The sequence below is a fragment of the Syngnathus typhle genome, linkage group LG2, assembly GCF_033458585.1.
Source record: "Syngnathus typhle isolate RoL2023-S1 ecotype Sweden linkage group LG2, RoL_Styp_1.0, whole genome shotgun sequence".
Taxonomy (NCBI): Eukaryota; Metazoa; Chordata; class Actinopteri; order Syngnathiformes; family Syngnathidae; genus Syngnathus; species Syngnathus typhle.
This window is the reverse complement of record NC_083739.1, coordinates 14,999,015-15,016,863: the sequence shown is the minus strand read 5'-3', so window position 1 is coordinate 15,016,863 and position 17,849 is coordinate 14,999,015. Positions and strand designations below refer to the sequence as shown.

The 17,849-nt window shown below is 42.9% G+C and overlaps 1 protein-coding gene across 1 annotated transcript in view; it reads left to right on the top strand.

Annotated features, from left to right (window-relative positions):
• Positions 1 to 17,849, top strand: part of syt6a (synaptotagmin VIa) — a 34,023-nt gene extending 16,174 nt beyond the window's left edge. The window contains exons 2-7 of the mRNA XM_061273035.1: positions 11,842 to 12,244; positions 13,363 to 13,924; positions 15,217 to 15,337; positions 16,680 to 16,851; positions 17,394 to 17,544; positions 17,678 to 17,849. Of these exons, the coding sequence (XP_061129019.1) occupies positions 11,842 to 12,244; positions 13,363 to 13,924; positions 15,217 to 15,337; positions 16,680 to 16,851; positions 17,394 to 17,544; positions 17,678 to 17,749 (1,481 nt within the window). The 3' untranslated portion in view covers positions 17,750 to 17,849. The remainder of the gene's footprint in view (positions 1 to 11,841; positions 12,245 to 13,362; positions 13,925 to 15,216; positions 15,338 to 16,679; positions 16,852 to 17,393; positions 17,545 to 17,677) is intronic.

Genomic DNA, 17,849 nt, shown 5'->3' with positions numbered 1-17,849 from the left:
GAAAGTCAAGTGGGAAAAATGTAAACATGGCAGATAAATAACAGAGTTACTTTGCTGAAAGTGATGCCCTGCTGTTGTGCCAACTTCCTGCTCATGGTGTGACTGTACCGTGGAGGTGTATTTTTACCAAACCTTACACAAAAGGGCAATCTGTTTCTTAATTTTTTTTTTCTAATTAAAAGTTTATCAGCAAATAGAAAGCAATTAATCAAAACAAAAGCTTCAAGCTGTTTAATGCCACTCCCATTGGAAGCTTAATATCAAAGTAAGACATGCTAACATAGATAGTTCTCAGTTTTTAAAACCCTTGAAGTAATGGGTATTTGAACACAAAAGGTGGTGCAACACAGATAATATAACAATATTCACAGGCATATATATTTTTTTAATCTTCTAGGAAAACGAACTAACATTACATCATTTTACCAAGTCATTTAGAGCAGTCGTAGGTCTACTATTTATTTTTGTGTTCGCATTACTGCGTTGTATTGGGATATCACAATGGATGGAATTTGAGCATTCTTCGCATTCATTTTGATTATTATTACTCAGTTTTTGTAGTAAATCAAAATATGAGACCCGCCAGCAGCTCACACTCTCTTGCGCGGATCTTTTTGCCAGCGATAGCTTGAAGTCTTGATGGTTACTTGATAAATGATTCAGTCGGCTCTGCGTAGAAAGCATGATATATAAGCTAACTCGAAATCCGGCAGGATAAACGGGGCTCCGGAGACTAACTCCACTAGCTTGGAGAAGAACTCACAGACCTTGCAACAAGACAGATGCAAACAGACTAAAGGTATTTGGGCAATGTATAAAAAAAAAACATGCTGACTTACACTTTATGCGAAATATTTGTATATTGTCTTCGACCTGACGCATACAATTGGATTTTAGGAGCTAAGTAGGATCTGTGATCTCATTTTTCAACTTTATATCGTCTATCTTTTTGATTGGCAGCGAATTAAGTTGCCTTTGTTTACTCCCACCACAAATTCCACGCTTTGCATTCTTGCACAGAGCTGCGAAAATCCCCAAACTTTGTCGAGTGCGCTCTTGCGTGGATTTAGCTTGCGTGGGGTCCTAAAAGTATAGCCCAATTTTTTTCCGTCAAAGATTTATCAGGAGGAGAGTTATTTTTTTGCAGATAGTTGACGTGCTAGTCGGTGATCTTTTGTTAATGTGACAAAAATAACACTTCTTATGAGGCGACCTTTAGGTAGCAGTATTAACATTTGTAAATTGAACCCGAAGAGACCATGTCGGAGCCAAATGTGGCCTTCGGTTCTTCTTTCACGCAACGTGTCTGACTTTGAAATATTAATAATACCACCTGATACTCACCAGAGGATCTTGACAGTCGCAGCTCGTACTCGATGTGTTCATCGGGAACTCGTCAGCACTTGAGCTGCTCCTCCGTCCGTCAATGCCCATCCAGCTGCTGTCAGCCAAGTGATTGCTTTAAAGGTTATTGTTGGGCATGTTTACACCGACGATATCATTATGTGATAAGGTTAGATTGAGGATGGATTACAACCACGTTGAATCACCCGGATCAGATTAAATGGCCGGCTAGTTTGGTTTTAACACAGAAGCAATACCTGCGTGCCCATGTCCATGACAGAGATTAACAACTATGCTTTGACAAAAACAAAAATGAGATAACATCATATGGAGCACTAAATATTATTATTACGTTTGATCTGGACGGATTACTTCTGCATTATTGAATAGTGTTTTCTCAAAATGTTTCTTGTTTGGATCCACTGTAATGGTCCTTTGTCTGCTATCCCATTCATATCTGATTTATATTCTTTTTAATTATATTTAATTAAAATGTACGTAATTAAAACATCATCAGTTTGCAGGCAGGGTTAACGTCGTACTCCAGGGACATTGGTTGACGATTTCAAAACATGCCTTATTTATTTTTTGTCTTCATTACTGTACTGTTTGGATGGCCCATTACATCTGCTGTATCTTTTTAATTCACTTATTTCATTCTGAACATTTATAAAATGTAATAATGCAGATAATTTCCTATCCTATATATACGTATATTTAGTATTGTTTTAAAATGTTAATATATTTTAGTATTGTTTTAAAATATTAATATATAATATAAGTCAACACTCCTGAAACTATTCACAATATTTGAGTTTGCCGCATTGTTTTTATCCCTTAACAAAAGCGCCTCATGTTGATAAGCCATGTTGTGATGCTAAAGCAGTGCACACTTTCAATGTAAACCTGAAATGATGCATGAGACCCAGTCCCATGGTGACTTCTAATAAATCAAGGCCTAATAAAGTTTGGGTACAGTGCAAAAGCTAAGGTTCAAAACAACCCACTTTATACACCGAGTGGGTTGCCAATCTAAGAGGCATTGTCCCTATAATGTTCACACGATTTTATAGAGCCGTGTCAACTGATTATGTTTTGCTTTATACTTATAGTGAATCTGTTTTGAACCATGAGCAAGGAATAAACTAAATGGGATGCAGCTGATGCGAGGTTTACAGCTAAGCTGCTTCTTATCTTTGATACGCACCGTCTGGGGGCTCACCTTGTTGAACGCTCCCCCCAAAATGTTCCTGTTCAAAAGCAATTAAGTTGTGTTTATTTTGTCGTCGCTCCCGCAGTGGGAGGCGGCAGTCACATGTGGTCTCATCCACCACAGGCTGCTGAGGAAGTGATGCTAATCTAGATAGAGGGAAGACTGGGAGGAGTGGGGGAGGGTGGGGGAATCACCCCTCCCATCCCCTCTCTCTCTCTTTCTCTCTCTCTTTCTCAATGATTGTGCTGCAATATGTCGCATGACCGCCGCCAGGACTGCAGTTGAGTCTACTAGATAATCGTAATAATAAGGCATCATCGTTTATATTATACAACAAAGCACGATTTTTATTTTATTTCTTTTATTTCTTTTTTCTTACAATTTAATGATATTAATAAAAGGCCCCTTTTGATCACCTCCCAGTCAGGTTCTATTCAAACAAGTCTTTGCATGTGTTTTACCACCTGCTTTGATATTTATGAGGAAGCTCCGACCCCCACCATTGATATTCATGCGGTTCAAACTTATGCAGCTTTGCTGCATTGTCACTTGCTTTTTTTTTTTCCCCTCTTCTCGCCCCAATGCTGCATGCTCAGTCTCAATAGTCTGATCTGACCTACCCCCCCTACACACACACACACACACACACACACACACACACACACACACACACAGACACCCCAGCCCCTTTTTACACCGCAGCATCCCGCTGCCATAGAAACCAAAAGGAGCATCCTGGGTGGTGCATGCAAGGCTCTCAGTGTGTGCGCTCAGGAGAGGGAGCGCATTGACCAAAGATAGAGCTAGCAGAGAGGTGCTGTGACTGGTTGGCTGGAAGTGAGGAGAAGCAGACGGAGAAGTGAGCGGGTGAGGTTATCCAGAACGCAAAAGTCACTTTCACGGGTGAGTACGGCACGGAGCGTCTTTCTTTTGTCTTCTTTGTTGATGAGTGATGGTGAGTTTGCTGCTGAGATGCGCAAGAGTTGTAGTTTGCTTAGCATTTTACTTTTGGATTCAAAGCAACTAGCTTCTTTGTTTTGCACGTTACAATATCGTTGATGGACCTCCGTGTTAATATTTGATGAGGCTTCCCATCTCGGTCGCCTCTGCTTTTTTTTTTTCTTTCTGAAACCATCCCTTTGTTGTCCTCCAGCTTTTAACAGTCATGAAACACAGTAAAGCCCGAGGTAAGGCCACCTGCTCTGCTGCATAGCGCAAAACACGGTCAAGTCAGGCTTTTGAATTTCGTGCGAGTGTCTTTTCTGCCACTTTTTCAGCCCATCTCTTGCTCCCCGCTCTTGCTCCTTGTCCTGACACTTTGATGAAGGGCCACAGCCGTGGGGCTAATGGGGAGGAGATCAGTACGAGCTGGAGGGAAAAGTGTAATTGTGAGCAGTTGGCACCTTTGAGACGCTTGTTGTTCGATAATGAGCCAAACTGTGAAGACAGAAGGCAAGAAAAAGAGAGAAAGGAAACCGTGCAACCTGTTAACATCCCTGCTGCTTATTCACGCCCTTTTCCTCACCCAAGCAACAAGCAACAGCAGCCACCGAGAATTAGAATTTGCTTCTTTTTTGGTAGGCTTGTAAACGCTTTTGGACAATCTCGCTACTTTTTGGCATCTTACACCTAGTATCCCAAAGCGACCTTTAACTATTTTAACGTGCAAGAATCAGTGACGTACAGTAAAAATGCATTCTAAAAATCTGACCAATAACAACACTGCAATACGCATGCCAGGCCTGTGCACACCAAAAGCTCACCTCCCTGGTTTAGATTGTAGAATATGGAAGTCATGTGACACAACAGAATTATTTGCTGTTGCGTTTAGCTCTTCTTTATCTTCCCAATCCACAATGAGAACTCCTCTGGATTGCTCGCTTAGTGGAAACTTGACTTTGAACAAAGCCATCCTTTCATATTTGGCCCCGTTGACCCTTGCTGGCTTGCTGCGTTTGTGCTTTGCGTGCGCAACTGTGTAGAGTTCCGCGTTTGTAAAGAGCATGTGACCGTGCACGTGTGTTGATGATGGCGTGCTAGGAGGATGGCCGCGGGGGTCGTGGGCTTTCTTTGTGTGCAGCGCCTCCCGTGTGACACCTTTTATGACTTTTTGTTTAAATGTCACTCACCGAGGCTGCGATAAACATGGGAAAACGGGAGGCCGGGATTGGTCCGATAAGCCCGCCCCCACTGCCTCCTCCCCCCTCCCAATTTCCTCCAGGCACAGTTTGTTTCAATCCGATAGAAAATTGGAGTGAATTCTTAAAGCCCTTTGGTCCCCGATCAATACAGCATAAGAGGAAATAATGTTGGCCTTGTAAACGAGGGGTGGTGCTATACTGACAATGATCTCACTTGTTACAGGAAGCTCATGTTTACTAGATGGAAATAAGGCCGATGTGACTTGTGGGCTCCGCTGTGGCCGACCGAGAACATTAGAACTTGTTGCTTAATCCGACACTTCAAAGCCTTTATTCAACCAAGGCTCAGGCCGTTGCTTCTGACTGCAACCTGCACATTGCATCTATAAAGAGATCAAAACAGCCAGAGGCTTTTTCCATCTCTGTGTTTTCGTCCTGTGTACAGAAAACTATAAATTTAGTATTCCTCAAACAGTCAAGCCACAAAGTCGATACTTTGCTGCGTTGGAGTTTTCACGCGAGAGAGAAAACGTGCTTTTAGGAAGTTGGTGACAGGGTTTGAGTGAAAGCTCAGTAAAATCAGGTAACGGTACAAGAGACCCTCTGTGGTTAGTTAGTTAAAAAAAAAAGAATCTTTTGCAAGTTATAAATGTTGCCATTATGAAACTTTTTCAGTGCCTTTTCTCTCGTTCTGTTTGTAAATCTTGCCAATTTTGTACTTTCTGGAGGTGAATATTACGCCATGGTTTCAGCAAAGCTCCTGAAGCCCAACCTGCCAAATGTACCAGATCATAAGCGGCATTGTCTTCATGAGTGTTAAATAGTTGATTGTAATGGATAGTGTAGCAGCAAGCTACGTTAATTTTCTCATACCTCAGCACTTTTCATCGGCTACCTTTACTTATAACAGCCTAAAAGTAGGCCAAACCAATGAAGCCTCAATACTTGCGTGAATTTACTACATACTAAAACACTTCGGCAGATTATTGAGCGCCACATAAAATCAGTTCGGGGTCGCTAAGCACAACCAAAATGAATACATAATACTGTAATTATCCATCCCTAACTGCAAATCTGCTACTATTTGTGCGCTATCCAGTGCTACGGTGCATTTAACTTTCTCGGGCATTTCAACTCAGCGACCGCATCGCTCGCCATTCCCTTGCAATCTCTTTCAATTTTCGACTTCCATCCATCATCTGAGCGGCTTATCCTCACAACTTCTGGAATTCTATTACACTTATTTCCTTGACTGCAGGATCGATTATTGGTCGATATCTGTTGGATCAAGATGAGGAAGGAGTGCAATCGAGGCTAGCTAGTGGCAGGTTGACAATGCCAACAATAATGACTGGAACTCTGCCGGTCATCTTTCTTTTACAATTGTTATGTTGAGGCTGTGAGCATCTGAGTACACACGGCCTAAATGTCAGCCCACGCTTAATCTAACAGGGTCACAATGATGGATGCATCATTTCTTCATGCTGACTTGTTGTTTCCCGCCATCGCAGAGTGCCTCGGGGGGCCGAGGGTCGGGTTAGAGCTCGCGGAAATTTGATGCGGTGGCTTTTTTTTCTGTTGGGGGCAATACTTTGTTGACTTCTTGAAGTGGAATCGATGGAGAAGACAAATGTTTCATTGATGGAAATTGATCATAACTGGCCATCATTGCTCACTTCCTGTTTGTTTCTTTTTTACACCAACAATGTACATTAGACCAGTGTGAGCTGCCGATGGCAAGTTCATTCATTTCGACTCATTCAGATGACATTAATCCTATTCACTTCAACAAAGCTAGCATACATGGTTTTGGAAAATGTGAAGAATCCAGGCAAGCGCCTACAAACGCCACTCAGGAAGGCCACAACTGAGATCCCAACCCCAGACCACCGATTGTGAGGCAACCACGACGCCTGTCATAAAAAGAAAAGACATATATCCCACCCAAACCAGCTAATGCAAGACGTTAAGTAGATAAAGTGCCTCCTCCTTCAATCAGCATCTCTCCTCCGCCCGCAATCCACTTGACAGGCTTACTTGCAGTTGTATTAATCCGTCACAATACTGCGACACTTCAAGCCTGCGGAGCATCAGCGAGCTTGTGTTTGTAATGGATGAAGCAAATCCATTTAAATTCCTCGCTGATAAAAATTAGGATGACTCAAACAGCCTGATGGCTGACATCAATAAAGTCCGTCTTTATTATTATTGGATGGCATCGTGCTGTGCTGCTCTGTCACCATTGGTCCGAGGTGATCGTAATGTTGTTGGTTATTAATATCATAAAGCTTAAACAAACTACAATGAGTCATTCTAAAAAACTGCCCGCATGTCCTCAGCAAATGGCGAGCTCATTTTTATTCCTGTCCTGCTGTGGCCCTTTGCTAGCTTTTATGGTTTGAGACGATGATTATTATTATTGCATAATGATGTGTCCTTACACTGTAGAACAATACTGTCCTTTTTTTCCACAAGAATAGAATAGAATTCCTCCTCATATAAGGGTCATAGTTCATCTGACTTGTCAATAGATTCGGTAGAGTCCAAATTGCGATTGCACTTTATACTACACAAGGTCCATTGAATACTTTGCAGCCTCACGTGGGTGATTGCGTTTTATTATTGCATCTCAAGATCGGTTGACACTTTAGTAAATGAATGTGACATGATGGGGGAGCGAGATTGGGAAGTGATTCAATGAACATTTGAATTGTGCATTCTTGTAGGAATACAATTTTAAAGTCATTCAGATGTACGTTTGGCATACAAAGTTGCCTCTATACTTTTCATACGTGCTGTGAGTGATTAGTCTTTGGTGTACGCTGCCGTTGGCCTGGAGTCAGCTGGGATAGGCTACAACTCCCAATGACCCAGAGCTGAATAAAGAATATATACTAGAATGTGAATGAATGGAATCGCAAGCAGAATTGTCCCTTAAAGGGAAAGTAATGTTGCTGCACGGCCAATCCTTTTTTCCTCTCCATTTAATTTATTGTAAAGTATTTTAACACGGTCCATTGCCATACAAGCTGAAAAAGAAGTCAAGCAGGTTTAATAGCTAAAAAAAAAACAGGGCAGCAACAAAAGTAAGTCAAAGAATGAACAAAAGGACAGTTAATAGGAATGACATTTACATCAATGTAGATGATGTACAACTGTAAGTAAGCTGAAATGTTCTGCATGCAGACAGTCATTCCAATACAATATCAAACACTGTTAATTACAGTTGATTTGCTGAATTTGCGCATTCAACAGTGGAAGCGCTGAACAAGCCCGACACGTCCCATTTAAATATTGTAATATAATTTCAATATTTACTCCGTGCAAGCAGAAGCAGGCTGCAAGCTGTGCGATAGCGATTGCAGCTTGCGGTCAACAAGCAGGTTAATTGTTCCATTTCCCATGTGGTTCAATTGGGCTATGGAAATCCACAAGGAAGCAGGTTTTGAAGTTAAGAGAACATGATCCCACCCCCAGAAAAATACAAAAAGGATTAGATTTTTTTTTTTACTTTTCAAGTGATAAGTATGATTAAATTTATCCTTGAAGGGGGTAACAGGGTGTGTGTGTGTGTCTGTGTGTGCCTAGTGCTAATTGCATTTATAAAAGTTACATTTCTATATATTTCAGATTCATGAAACTTCTCAAAAGTCATTTTCAATCATACGTTTGCGAGCATTTTGGGAAGAAACACTAATTGAATTGAAATATTTGAAGCAGCGCAATACACTAAATTCTACAACTTCCTACATGAGCATCGTTTACCTCGTCGCCTGATTGTCAAAATCATTTTTTGCCCTCCCCCACTGCTGTTTCACACAGCCGACTTATCCGCCGGCGCTTAACACCTCCTCTCACGCACCGGAGCTTTAGGATTTAGGGATGTGGGGGGGTGGGATTATGGGATTTTGTGAAAAAGACACCACGGAATAAGCACTCCAAAAACGGCTGAGGTGCCCACATCGAGATTAGTGGGAATCATTTCCGCCCTCGGGGAACGACAAGCTTCCCATGCATGTTGATGAAACAGCTTTTACAAATTAACGTTGCAAACTACAAATCCCATTTTGGAATGAATTCTGCTGTGTTGGACATTTCCAGTGTCATGGTATGACAATCCCGTCAGCTTGTTGAGTTTTTCCTCAACATGACAATAACATCTCACAATTAAGACAAAGTACAAACAAATCTGTTTTAATTAGTTACCATATATGTCGAATGCTGTTGTAATTATAATTTTTTCGTATTTTACAGAAGTTGATGAGCAGGTTTTGACCTGGTTGCCATAGAAACACAGTTTGATTAGAGGAGAAAAGCCTTTATGCGTATCAATCTGTTGTCTTGCTCAATTTCTGACCAAATGTGGGGAAAAAAAAAGAAATGTCAGCTTAAATGTTCAACAATGTGGCGGTCTACAACCTTGATGCGAAACGTCTTTGATAACATCGCAGCTCACCTGACTCCCGTTTGGTGCAGAGGTAGCAGCCACCTGAAGGAACGTTGCGGCCTGATTGATTTTGCTTCGCTAGTATTGATTGCGAGAAGTGTTTCTCAGCATGAAGGAACCGCCGTAAAGAGCCTGATGATAAAGCGCGGCCCGGTGGTGGTCCACTCCTGCAGAGGCGTGGGTGTAATCATTAATAGTGCAGCTAAAAAAGCTCCAGGTTGATTCATTCTCACGCTGTCAGGAAAGATTGTGTCCGGCGGGAATAATATGCTTTGCTTCATTAGTCGTGTTTCTGAAGAGGAAGACCAACGGCGTTTTTTTTTCTCACTTCCTATTTGGCTTACTGTCCATGTCTAACTACTCCAGGATTATTAGCACTCTGTTCTTTCTTTGCAGCACTAAAGTTATTCGCTGCTTTTCAGCCTGTGTGTTTCTATTTCTGTAGCCATTATGGCAAACGCTGCTTTGGCTTCCACATTGATTGACGAGTGTGTGGAGGTGTGGTGGCACAATCGTTCCCTCATTAACCTTTTCACGCTGAACCAAACCGAGGCAGCGAGTGCAGAGACTGACGAGAAAAGTTTACTAGCTGAACAATTCTTTGAAATATGGCACTAACATCCTTCACGAGGCCAAAAACGTCATGATCGTAGTGTTCTCATGTCCTTTGCAAATGATTCTTTTGTGTTATTTCTAAACATGATGCGAGGTCTGGAAATAATTCTGCAGGTAATCCGATATTGTGGCATTTAAGTAATATTTTGCTTGAGGTTCACAAACAACTTGGACTGAAAGAAGAAATGTCACCTAAATCAGAAGTCAAGCAAAACAAACTTCTATGCATGAATTTTGGATTCATGACACCAGAAAGAAGTCCAGCAGTCAAGACCATTAAGGGAATATTCAAGATATTTGAACACTTGAAGATGAAATATAACTTGTCCACACAGAACGTCTTCCATTATCTTCAGCTACAACCATACACCAGCTTAGGTCCTGAACTGACTTGGCCTTCCATGAGTACGAGCAAACAAAGTCCAATTTATTTCTGGATGCTTGTTAACAGGTGAAAATCTAAAGTCAGGTCATCTTAAGTCTGGACTGAAATAGGAGTGTTACAATTCCTGAACAGATGTGGGCCGATTTATGTCGGAACAGCCTTTCAACTACCACAAAAGCCTGGTATAGACTGATTAATATCACACCAGAAAGATGACATTCTTTCAAATCTATCCTATCTGAGTCATGTTTCAAAGGTTGGCTCATTTCTGCACTGTACCTGGCATTGCACCAAGGCGGAGTTCTTCTTGCTTGACATCTGTTCCACTATAAGCAGGATCACAGGCGTGCCACTGGATACTGAATCCTGCAAAATTCTATTTGTGCACAACTCAAATGTCTAAAGATTGCTTTACGTACATGAGATGGACTTTGACATGGACTCCCTTCCTATTGTTAATAGGTGGTCTTTGAGATGAGCAGCTGGGGGGGAAAAGTAGGCAAGGTATTTTCTCAGAAAACTGCTGCCTGTTTTTAAAAGGACTGGCAGCCAGATTTAAGTACCTGACATGATTGCTCGCATCACTTTCAAATGCTGACTGTATTTTATTTTTGTCTTGCATACACAATGCCGATTGTCGTGTGGGTTTATAGATTAAACAGCCTACCTACTAAATGTACATTATGTAGCTGTAATCCACAAGCAAGCAATCAATCTCCTTTCCTCTATGAATAAAACGGAAAAACAATCAGGAATGAACTCATCCTTGCCTCCAGGTTCCAGCTGCTTCTATTTGTCTTCAGCGGGGGGAAGATTTAGCTCAATAAACATTCTCGGGGAAAAAAAAAAGACAGAAAAAAGCAAATTCAATGTGCCCTAAAGCGACTTCCTGCTATGTTTGCACTATTACGTGGAGACTGGAGTCTTCTGAGAGCAGCACTCAGCTATGGTAGATAAATTTGAGTCAACGCAGTGCGTGGAAAAGAACACTGCTGCAAAATGTGGGGACGTGAATTCAGGCTTGAGCGAATGGGGAATGTTCCAGGTATTAGATGCTGAAATTTGATTATATGGACTCAAGAAACAGCATGGTTTGCCTGTTCTCCCTCAGGCTCCACGCATCTCGCTTGTCAGCGTCCTCGGCCCGTGTCCAAGTCTTTTGTGTGTGATTCAGACTGAGGTACAATGACCAGGTTCCTTCACGTGTCGGCCATTTTGACACCTCATCCCGGGAGCCTTCTTGGATTAGCATTCAAATAGACGATATTTCATTTGCATGTTTCCTCTCCGCCAATTGGCACTGCCTCAACCATTGTTTTTCTTTCAATGGCAATGCCATTCAATAACGACGCCACAAGAGTATTATTATTTGAATGCATATTTTTTTCTGGGTACTCCTGCTCTGTTGGGTTTATTGACCACTATACATTGTCTTTAAATCAAGCGTCATTGCAATATTCACTATGTACAATAACAAAACACTTATTTTCCCTTTCTACGTGTGTTAGCAAATACGGTCCCCCGATTGAGGGCCCCAAAAACTTTTTCAGCAATTTGAAGTTTCTGGAAGTGAATGGCAGTGTATGTTATGTGCAAAAAGATTGACTTAATACAGTGTCTCTTTTTGTGCTCTCACCCTCATCATTGCCATCTGCTCGCCCATATTGTGTTCCCGGACCCCACGGCTCGCCACCAGACGCTACTTTTGGCCTCCTTCTCGGTGTGTTTGTGCTCTGCGGCTTGGTTCTGCTGGGCCTGCTAGCCTTCGGCTTCTGGAAGCGGTGCGGTCCGCCTCGGCGGAGCAAAGCCAGCTTCCTCACTCCGTCCCCCAGCCCGGAGCACCGCCCGCTGCAGCTGTCTCGCCCGCTGCCGTTGCCGTCGGCCCCAGGTACCCAGCAGCTGCAGCAGCCAGCGGTTACCATGGCAACAGAGAAAATGAAGGACCCCGTGGGCCCGATGGGCTTCCTGGAGGCTGCGGTGAAGATAAGCCATACATCTCCTGACATCCCCACTGATGTCCAGCTCTCCATGAGGGAGCACTTCCTGCGCCGCACACAGCGCATGCAGAGGCAAACAACTGAGCCCGCTTCCTCCACCCGGTTAGTCATGACACGTGTGTGCGTACGTGCGGCCGAGGCTTTACTTCTCGTTACGCCGACTAAGCAGCATTGGTAGGCCATTCGTATAGAAGTCCGTGGGTAGCCTCGGGAAGTGCGTCCATGATCAGCGTGTTCTGCCATTCACATTAGTTGTCTCTATTTGTCAAAACAAGATTAAAATAATGAGCGTCAGAGTGAGTATGTATCGCTTTGTCGGCAAGAATAATAATTTCACATTTGAGGTTGCATAGTACTGCAGTTAAATTCATAAGCCTAGATGATTTTAAGACAATTTATTTGTAAAGCGTTATGCAACAAGTCAGCCACCTCAAAGGCTTTTGCATGTTCTTGCAGGACATTACAGTGACGCTAATTGCATGCGATGACTTCATCGGGAGCCTTTCACCGAAGGGACAAAATGCTGTGAACGATTGCATGTCTTCAGCATGTTGAGCGTGCATCCTTTCAATCGTTTTGTCCTTGAATTAAAGCAGGAGTCAGCTCCCGGGGGGCTTCAGCTCCAAAACTCATCAGGCATTCCGCAATGCCTCGTGCATGCAGCGCTACAAGAGGCATGCTATCAGTGTCCATGTGTCATCACTCATTAGCTGTGAGAAGCATCTGTTTAACTTTGACTTTATCATTGTGAATTTACTTCATTCACGCTTTAATTAACGGTGTACATGAGAAGAAGAAAACTGTCCCTGAATGTTCCTTTTGGAAAAACACTGCTACTAACAATGAGGTGAGGCATCTCATAGTTGAACTTTATCAGTTGTTTTGCAGCAGATAGAGTGACATGACTATAAAGGCCCTCGAATCCTCCATTTACACCTTATCTATGAAACCACATGGTCTGTGGGCGGCATGTTCCTGGGTTCTTGTCATGCGATCCACAGAAAAAAGCTGCTAATGATGTAAAGGTCACTGGTGTCGTGGTTCACTTGTCTGATTTCAGCATGCTGGCATTTGTTCACTTCCCACTTAATGACATATGAAAAAAATTGAAATCAGTTTGAGGAAAATTTGAGTCTGCTTAGCCTAATCCTAGCAAGTTATCAAAATTCATATGTCAAGTCCCATCACCATGTCTTCCTGTGTCTCTCGTCCTTCCGCAGGCACAATTCCTTCAAAAGACACCTTCCCCGGCAGATGCAGGTCAGCAGCTTGGATCTGGGGAATGACTACATGTTGGACAAAGAGGAAAAATCCACAAGCATTGGCCGTATTCAGCCAGAGCTCTACCAGGAGAAAACATGTGACTCTGAGGATTCCTCCAAGAACAGCAGCAGCAAAAACTGCGGGAGGATTAACTTCTCTCTCAAGTATGATTACGACAACGAGGCCCTGCTCGTCAACATCATCAGGGCGGTCGACCTTCCCGCCAAGGATTTATGCGGCACGTCCGACCCGTACGTCAAGATCTACCTGCTGCCCGACCGCAAGAAGTTCCAGACGCGGGTCCATCGAAAAACCCTCAACCCCACCTTTACTGAAAGCTTCCACTTTCCTGTGCCTTACGACGACTTGCCGAACAGGAAGCTCCACATGAGCGTTTTCGACTTTGACAGGTTTTCACGACACGACATGATCGGGGAGGTGGTGATGGACAACCTGTTTGAGACGTCCGACCTCTCCCGGGAAACCAATATATGGAGAGACATCGAATATGCCACCAGTGTAAGGCTTTTTTCAATACTTCATGTGATTTAGTTTACGTTCGCATAGACAGCATTTTAAAGCAACACGTACGAAGACTCCCAAAACCCCGACTTGCTTGTTGCGCTGAGCTCCTTTGAAGTACTGTGAGGGAACTCAAAATTTGCCACGGCTTTCCGTATTAATCCATCCCATTTCTATGGCGCTTGTCCTCATTAGCTCCCCGAGTGATCCGGAGCCTATCCCAAGCCGATCAGGGGCACATCTCAATGCATTCACCCTCACATTACCATCCATGGAGAAGTTAATCCAGCGTAATATGTAATTGCGCCAACAGGCAAGTAGATCAACAGGGCTGAGCACAAATCTGAACCCCGAACCTTTAAATTAGGATTCATCTACCCTTCCGTGCCGTCTTACTGTTGACCTCACACCCTTTCATATCGCATTAACGCTCTATCGGTATACAAAGCTTAAGAATGAACCACAGCTTTGGCAGTTTAGGTAATTGCCGAAAATCCTGCGGTTGTCAAATTGGCACTTTAAATAGCACAAGTCCCTCCACAGCCCATCGGTGTCACGTTATGCTTTTCCAACACTTGACTGCTGCGCTCTGGCATCACCGCTTGACTTTCACACCTTTCAAAGTGAATTCCGCACCACAGCACTGGAAGACATGGATGTCGGCGGTTCAGCTCTGAGTGTGCGATGACGTGCGGCTAATTTGGGCTGGTTTGCACCTACGCAGAGAAAAGGGCATCTCGCCGGTTAATTGTCTTTACTAAATACTCTCGTTATGGCGATTCATCTCTATAAACTGCTCACGTGTTTGCGTGTCAAGTGTGCACAAGTACAACCCAAAACACCAAATGTTTTGGGCGTGTTTAATGTTGTGATGGAGCGTGAAAGAAACACACAGAAATGCGCTCTAAAGCTGCCTGGCGTTTTATGTGTAGAAAGTCTCGACGGACCATAATAAACATAAGGGAGCAGGAGAATCTTTGTGACTTCCGCGGTAAACTGCACGCAGACGAACCTCGGGGACTCAGCTGCCTCTTCTGCTCATGGCCTGTCATGGATGCTATGATAGAGTGTGAGAAAACTAAGCACTACATTTCGGGCAAATGGGGCTAACCCATGGCCACGGGAACATTGTCTAAGTGCGGCTGTAGACAGCAAAATTGATGATGTTTTTTTAGCACACTTGATTTTCCCCACAACTGCTTCAATCAACGAATCTACTTAATCTACCAGGTTTTGCAATTATTTGAATACTGTAGGTTGATTATCATGTGCCATGTGTCCATCCTCAGGAGAGCGTTGACCTTGGGGAGATCATGTTCTCACTCTGTTACCTGCCCACTGCTGGGAGACTCACACTGACTGTCATCAAGTGCAGGAATCTCAAGGCCATGGACATCACTGGATACTCAGGTGGGTGCGTGTGTGTGTGTGCATATGTGTGTTTACGCTCGTCTGAGATCATAAACACGCAAGTTGCGGGCAGGCCATCTCTCTGTTTATTCCGGCAATTATTCACTGGCAAGGCGTGCAATATCAAGCCACTGTCAGGATGTCGTTGCTTCATTTTTTATTTTTTATTCAAGTGGCTGCCATCCCGTGTCTCCCTGCAGAACTGATAGCACGTGTGAAACGTGACATTTATTGTGCTTTAAATGCCACTGTTCCGCCATAATTGGGATTTATTGTGACATTTTCTTCTTGTGATGTTTATTGAGATGCAAAATCAGTCATGATTTTAATTCCAAGTGTGTTTTGCCTTTACCATTATTTTAATTTGGCTTTCACTTATTATGTACAGTCGTTTGGCTTTTACTCTTTTGCGAAGACTTCTAGATGTCTGTTAGGGGTAAAGCTTTTTTTTTATTTGAGAGTAGGTCTGGAGGTTCACACATGTATTTTATTGTATTATTGATGAACATTATGCGTACAAAGCTTGCCATATTTATTAGACCACCTCTCATGAAAATGAGAATGCAGTGTCACGGAGTGTTTTAATACAGACTGGTGCAATTTATTTAGCTCTGAGATTTACATGTTGATCTGGAAGGGGCGGATTTCAAAATGCATTGAGCTTTTTATATTTGTATAATTTGTCAAGCACAAAATCTACTTTGAAAATTGTTGTTTGTGTTCTGTTAGAATCAAAGTACATACGTCTGATTTGACATTTTAATTTTAAATGTAAGCCTTTGATTTTTTTTACATTTTTTTTATGAAACAGTCCATTTGAAAAGTTATGGATTACATTCATTATATATCATTTAAATGTCATCATTATCCACGCTGATGTATTACATTTTACACGGCAAAATGACTATGGTCATTACCAGTGCTGTTAAGAGATAGCTATGGCATGAACCTTAAATTGACTAATGGCCTTATAAGTTTTATATACAGTCATTTTTTCATTTCCTCAAAGACAGAACATCAGGCTTTTTTATGCTCAATTGACAAAATCTTACATTTAATACACAAAAGGGGTGTGGCCTACACACACTATTTTTAGTATAACATCTTTGGAAAAAAAAAAAAAAACATTTACGACTGTGCTACAGGCTTATCCTTTCCATGCGATTCGCCGATTAGCAGGTGTTGCCGTTTTATTGTGATATTGGACCGCTCAGCTGCTTTTAAACGCAGGCATAATTCAAAATCAATGGGACAAAATAGAGCAAGAGCAGGCCCGCTCTCAGCTTGTCATAAATGTTCGTGTCCCCACATGACTTCGCTTTGTCGTCCTTCTCTAATCTAGACCCTTACGTCAAAGTGTCACTAATATGTGACGGGCGGCGTCTGAAGAAGAAGAAGACTAGCATCAAAAAGAACACCTTGAATCCCACCTACAACGAGGCCATCATCTTTGACATCCCACCCGACAGCATGGACCACGTCAGCCTGCACATCTCTGTCATGGATTATGACTTGTGCGTATGAAAAGTGGGCTGCGTGCAACCATTTGGAATTCACTGATTTTGCTGTGCATGTTTTTACTATTACACCCTTAATGATGTCTGTCGTATTTTTAAGATTGACCTCTGAGACGTACTGTGGTTGCACTGAGAATCCAGATTGACAACAACAACAAAAATACCAAGAAGATGAAAGAACAATAGTACCGTAATTTTCGGACTATAAATCGCACCAGAGTATAAGTCCCACCAGCCATAAAATGCCCCAAAAAGTGAAAAAAAACCCCCCATATATATGTATATAAGTCGCTCCTGAGTATAAGTCGCCCCCCCCACCCAAACTATGAAAAAAAACGCAACTTATAGTCCGAAAATTACGGTAGATAAAAAGGAAGACGCTAAGCTAACTGTTAAAATGTTGGGTAACTGCCAGAACACTTCACGGGAGATATTTCATAAACAAAATGAAGGAAACTATACTTACTTTAGCTACAGTATGTTAACGGCAGAGTTGACCTTTTGCGTAAAGTCTCTTTGCACACGCTCGTACCCCACAGGGTCGGTCACAACGAGGTCATCGGCGTGATGCGAGTCGGGTGCAACGCAGAAGGACTGGGAAGGGACCACTGGAACGAAATGTTGGCATATCCTCGCAAGCCCATCGCACACTGGCACCCCCTACTGGAGTCTAAGAAATCCGAGAAAGAGGTGAGTCGAGGGTGCATTTTGGGGAATCACTTGATATGTTTTGGAGATGTTTTGCACCACATTGTATCTTTATTTCTAAAATGTCAGACTCACTCTTTGTGTGTGTGTGTGTGTGTGTGTGTGTGTGTCACAGTGGAAAGCAAGGGCTGCCAGCTTTGACAGCCAGGGCTCCTGCCCTTCTCCCCGCCCCCCAGCGACACCCTGAGCAACGCCACCTGCGACCCCTGCGACCCCCTACAACCCAGATGGAGGGTGGTGAGAGGTTCCTCCTGCTGGTCCACTTCCTGTCTGTCTGATTATTCAGG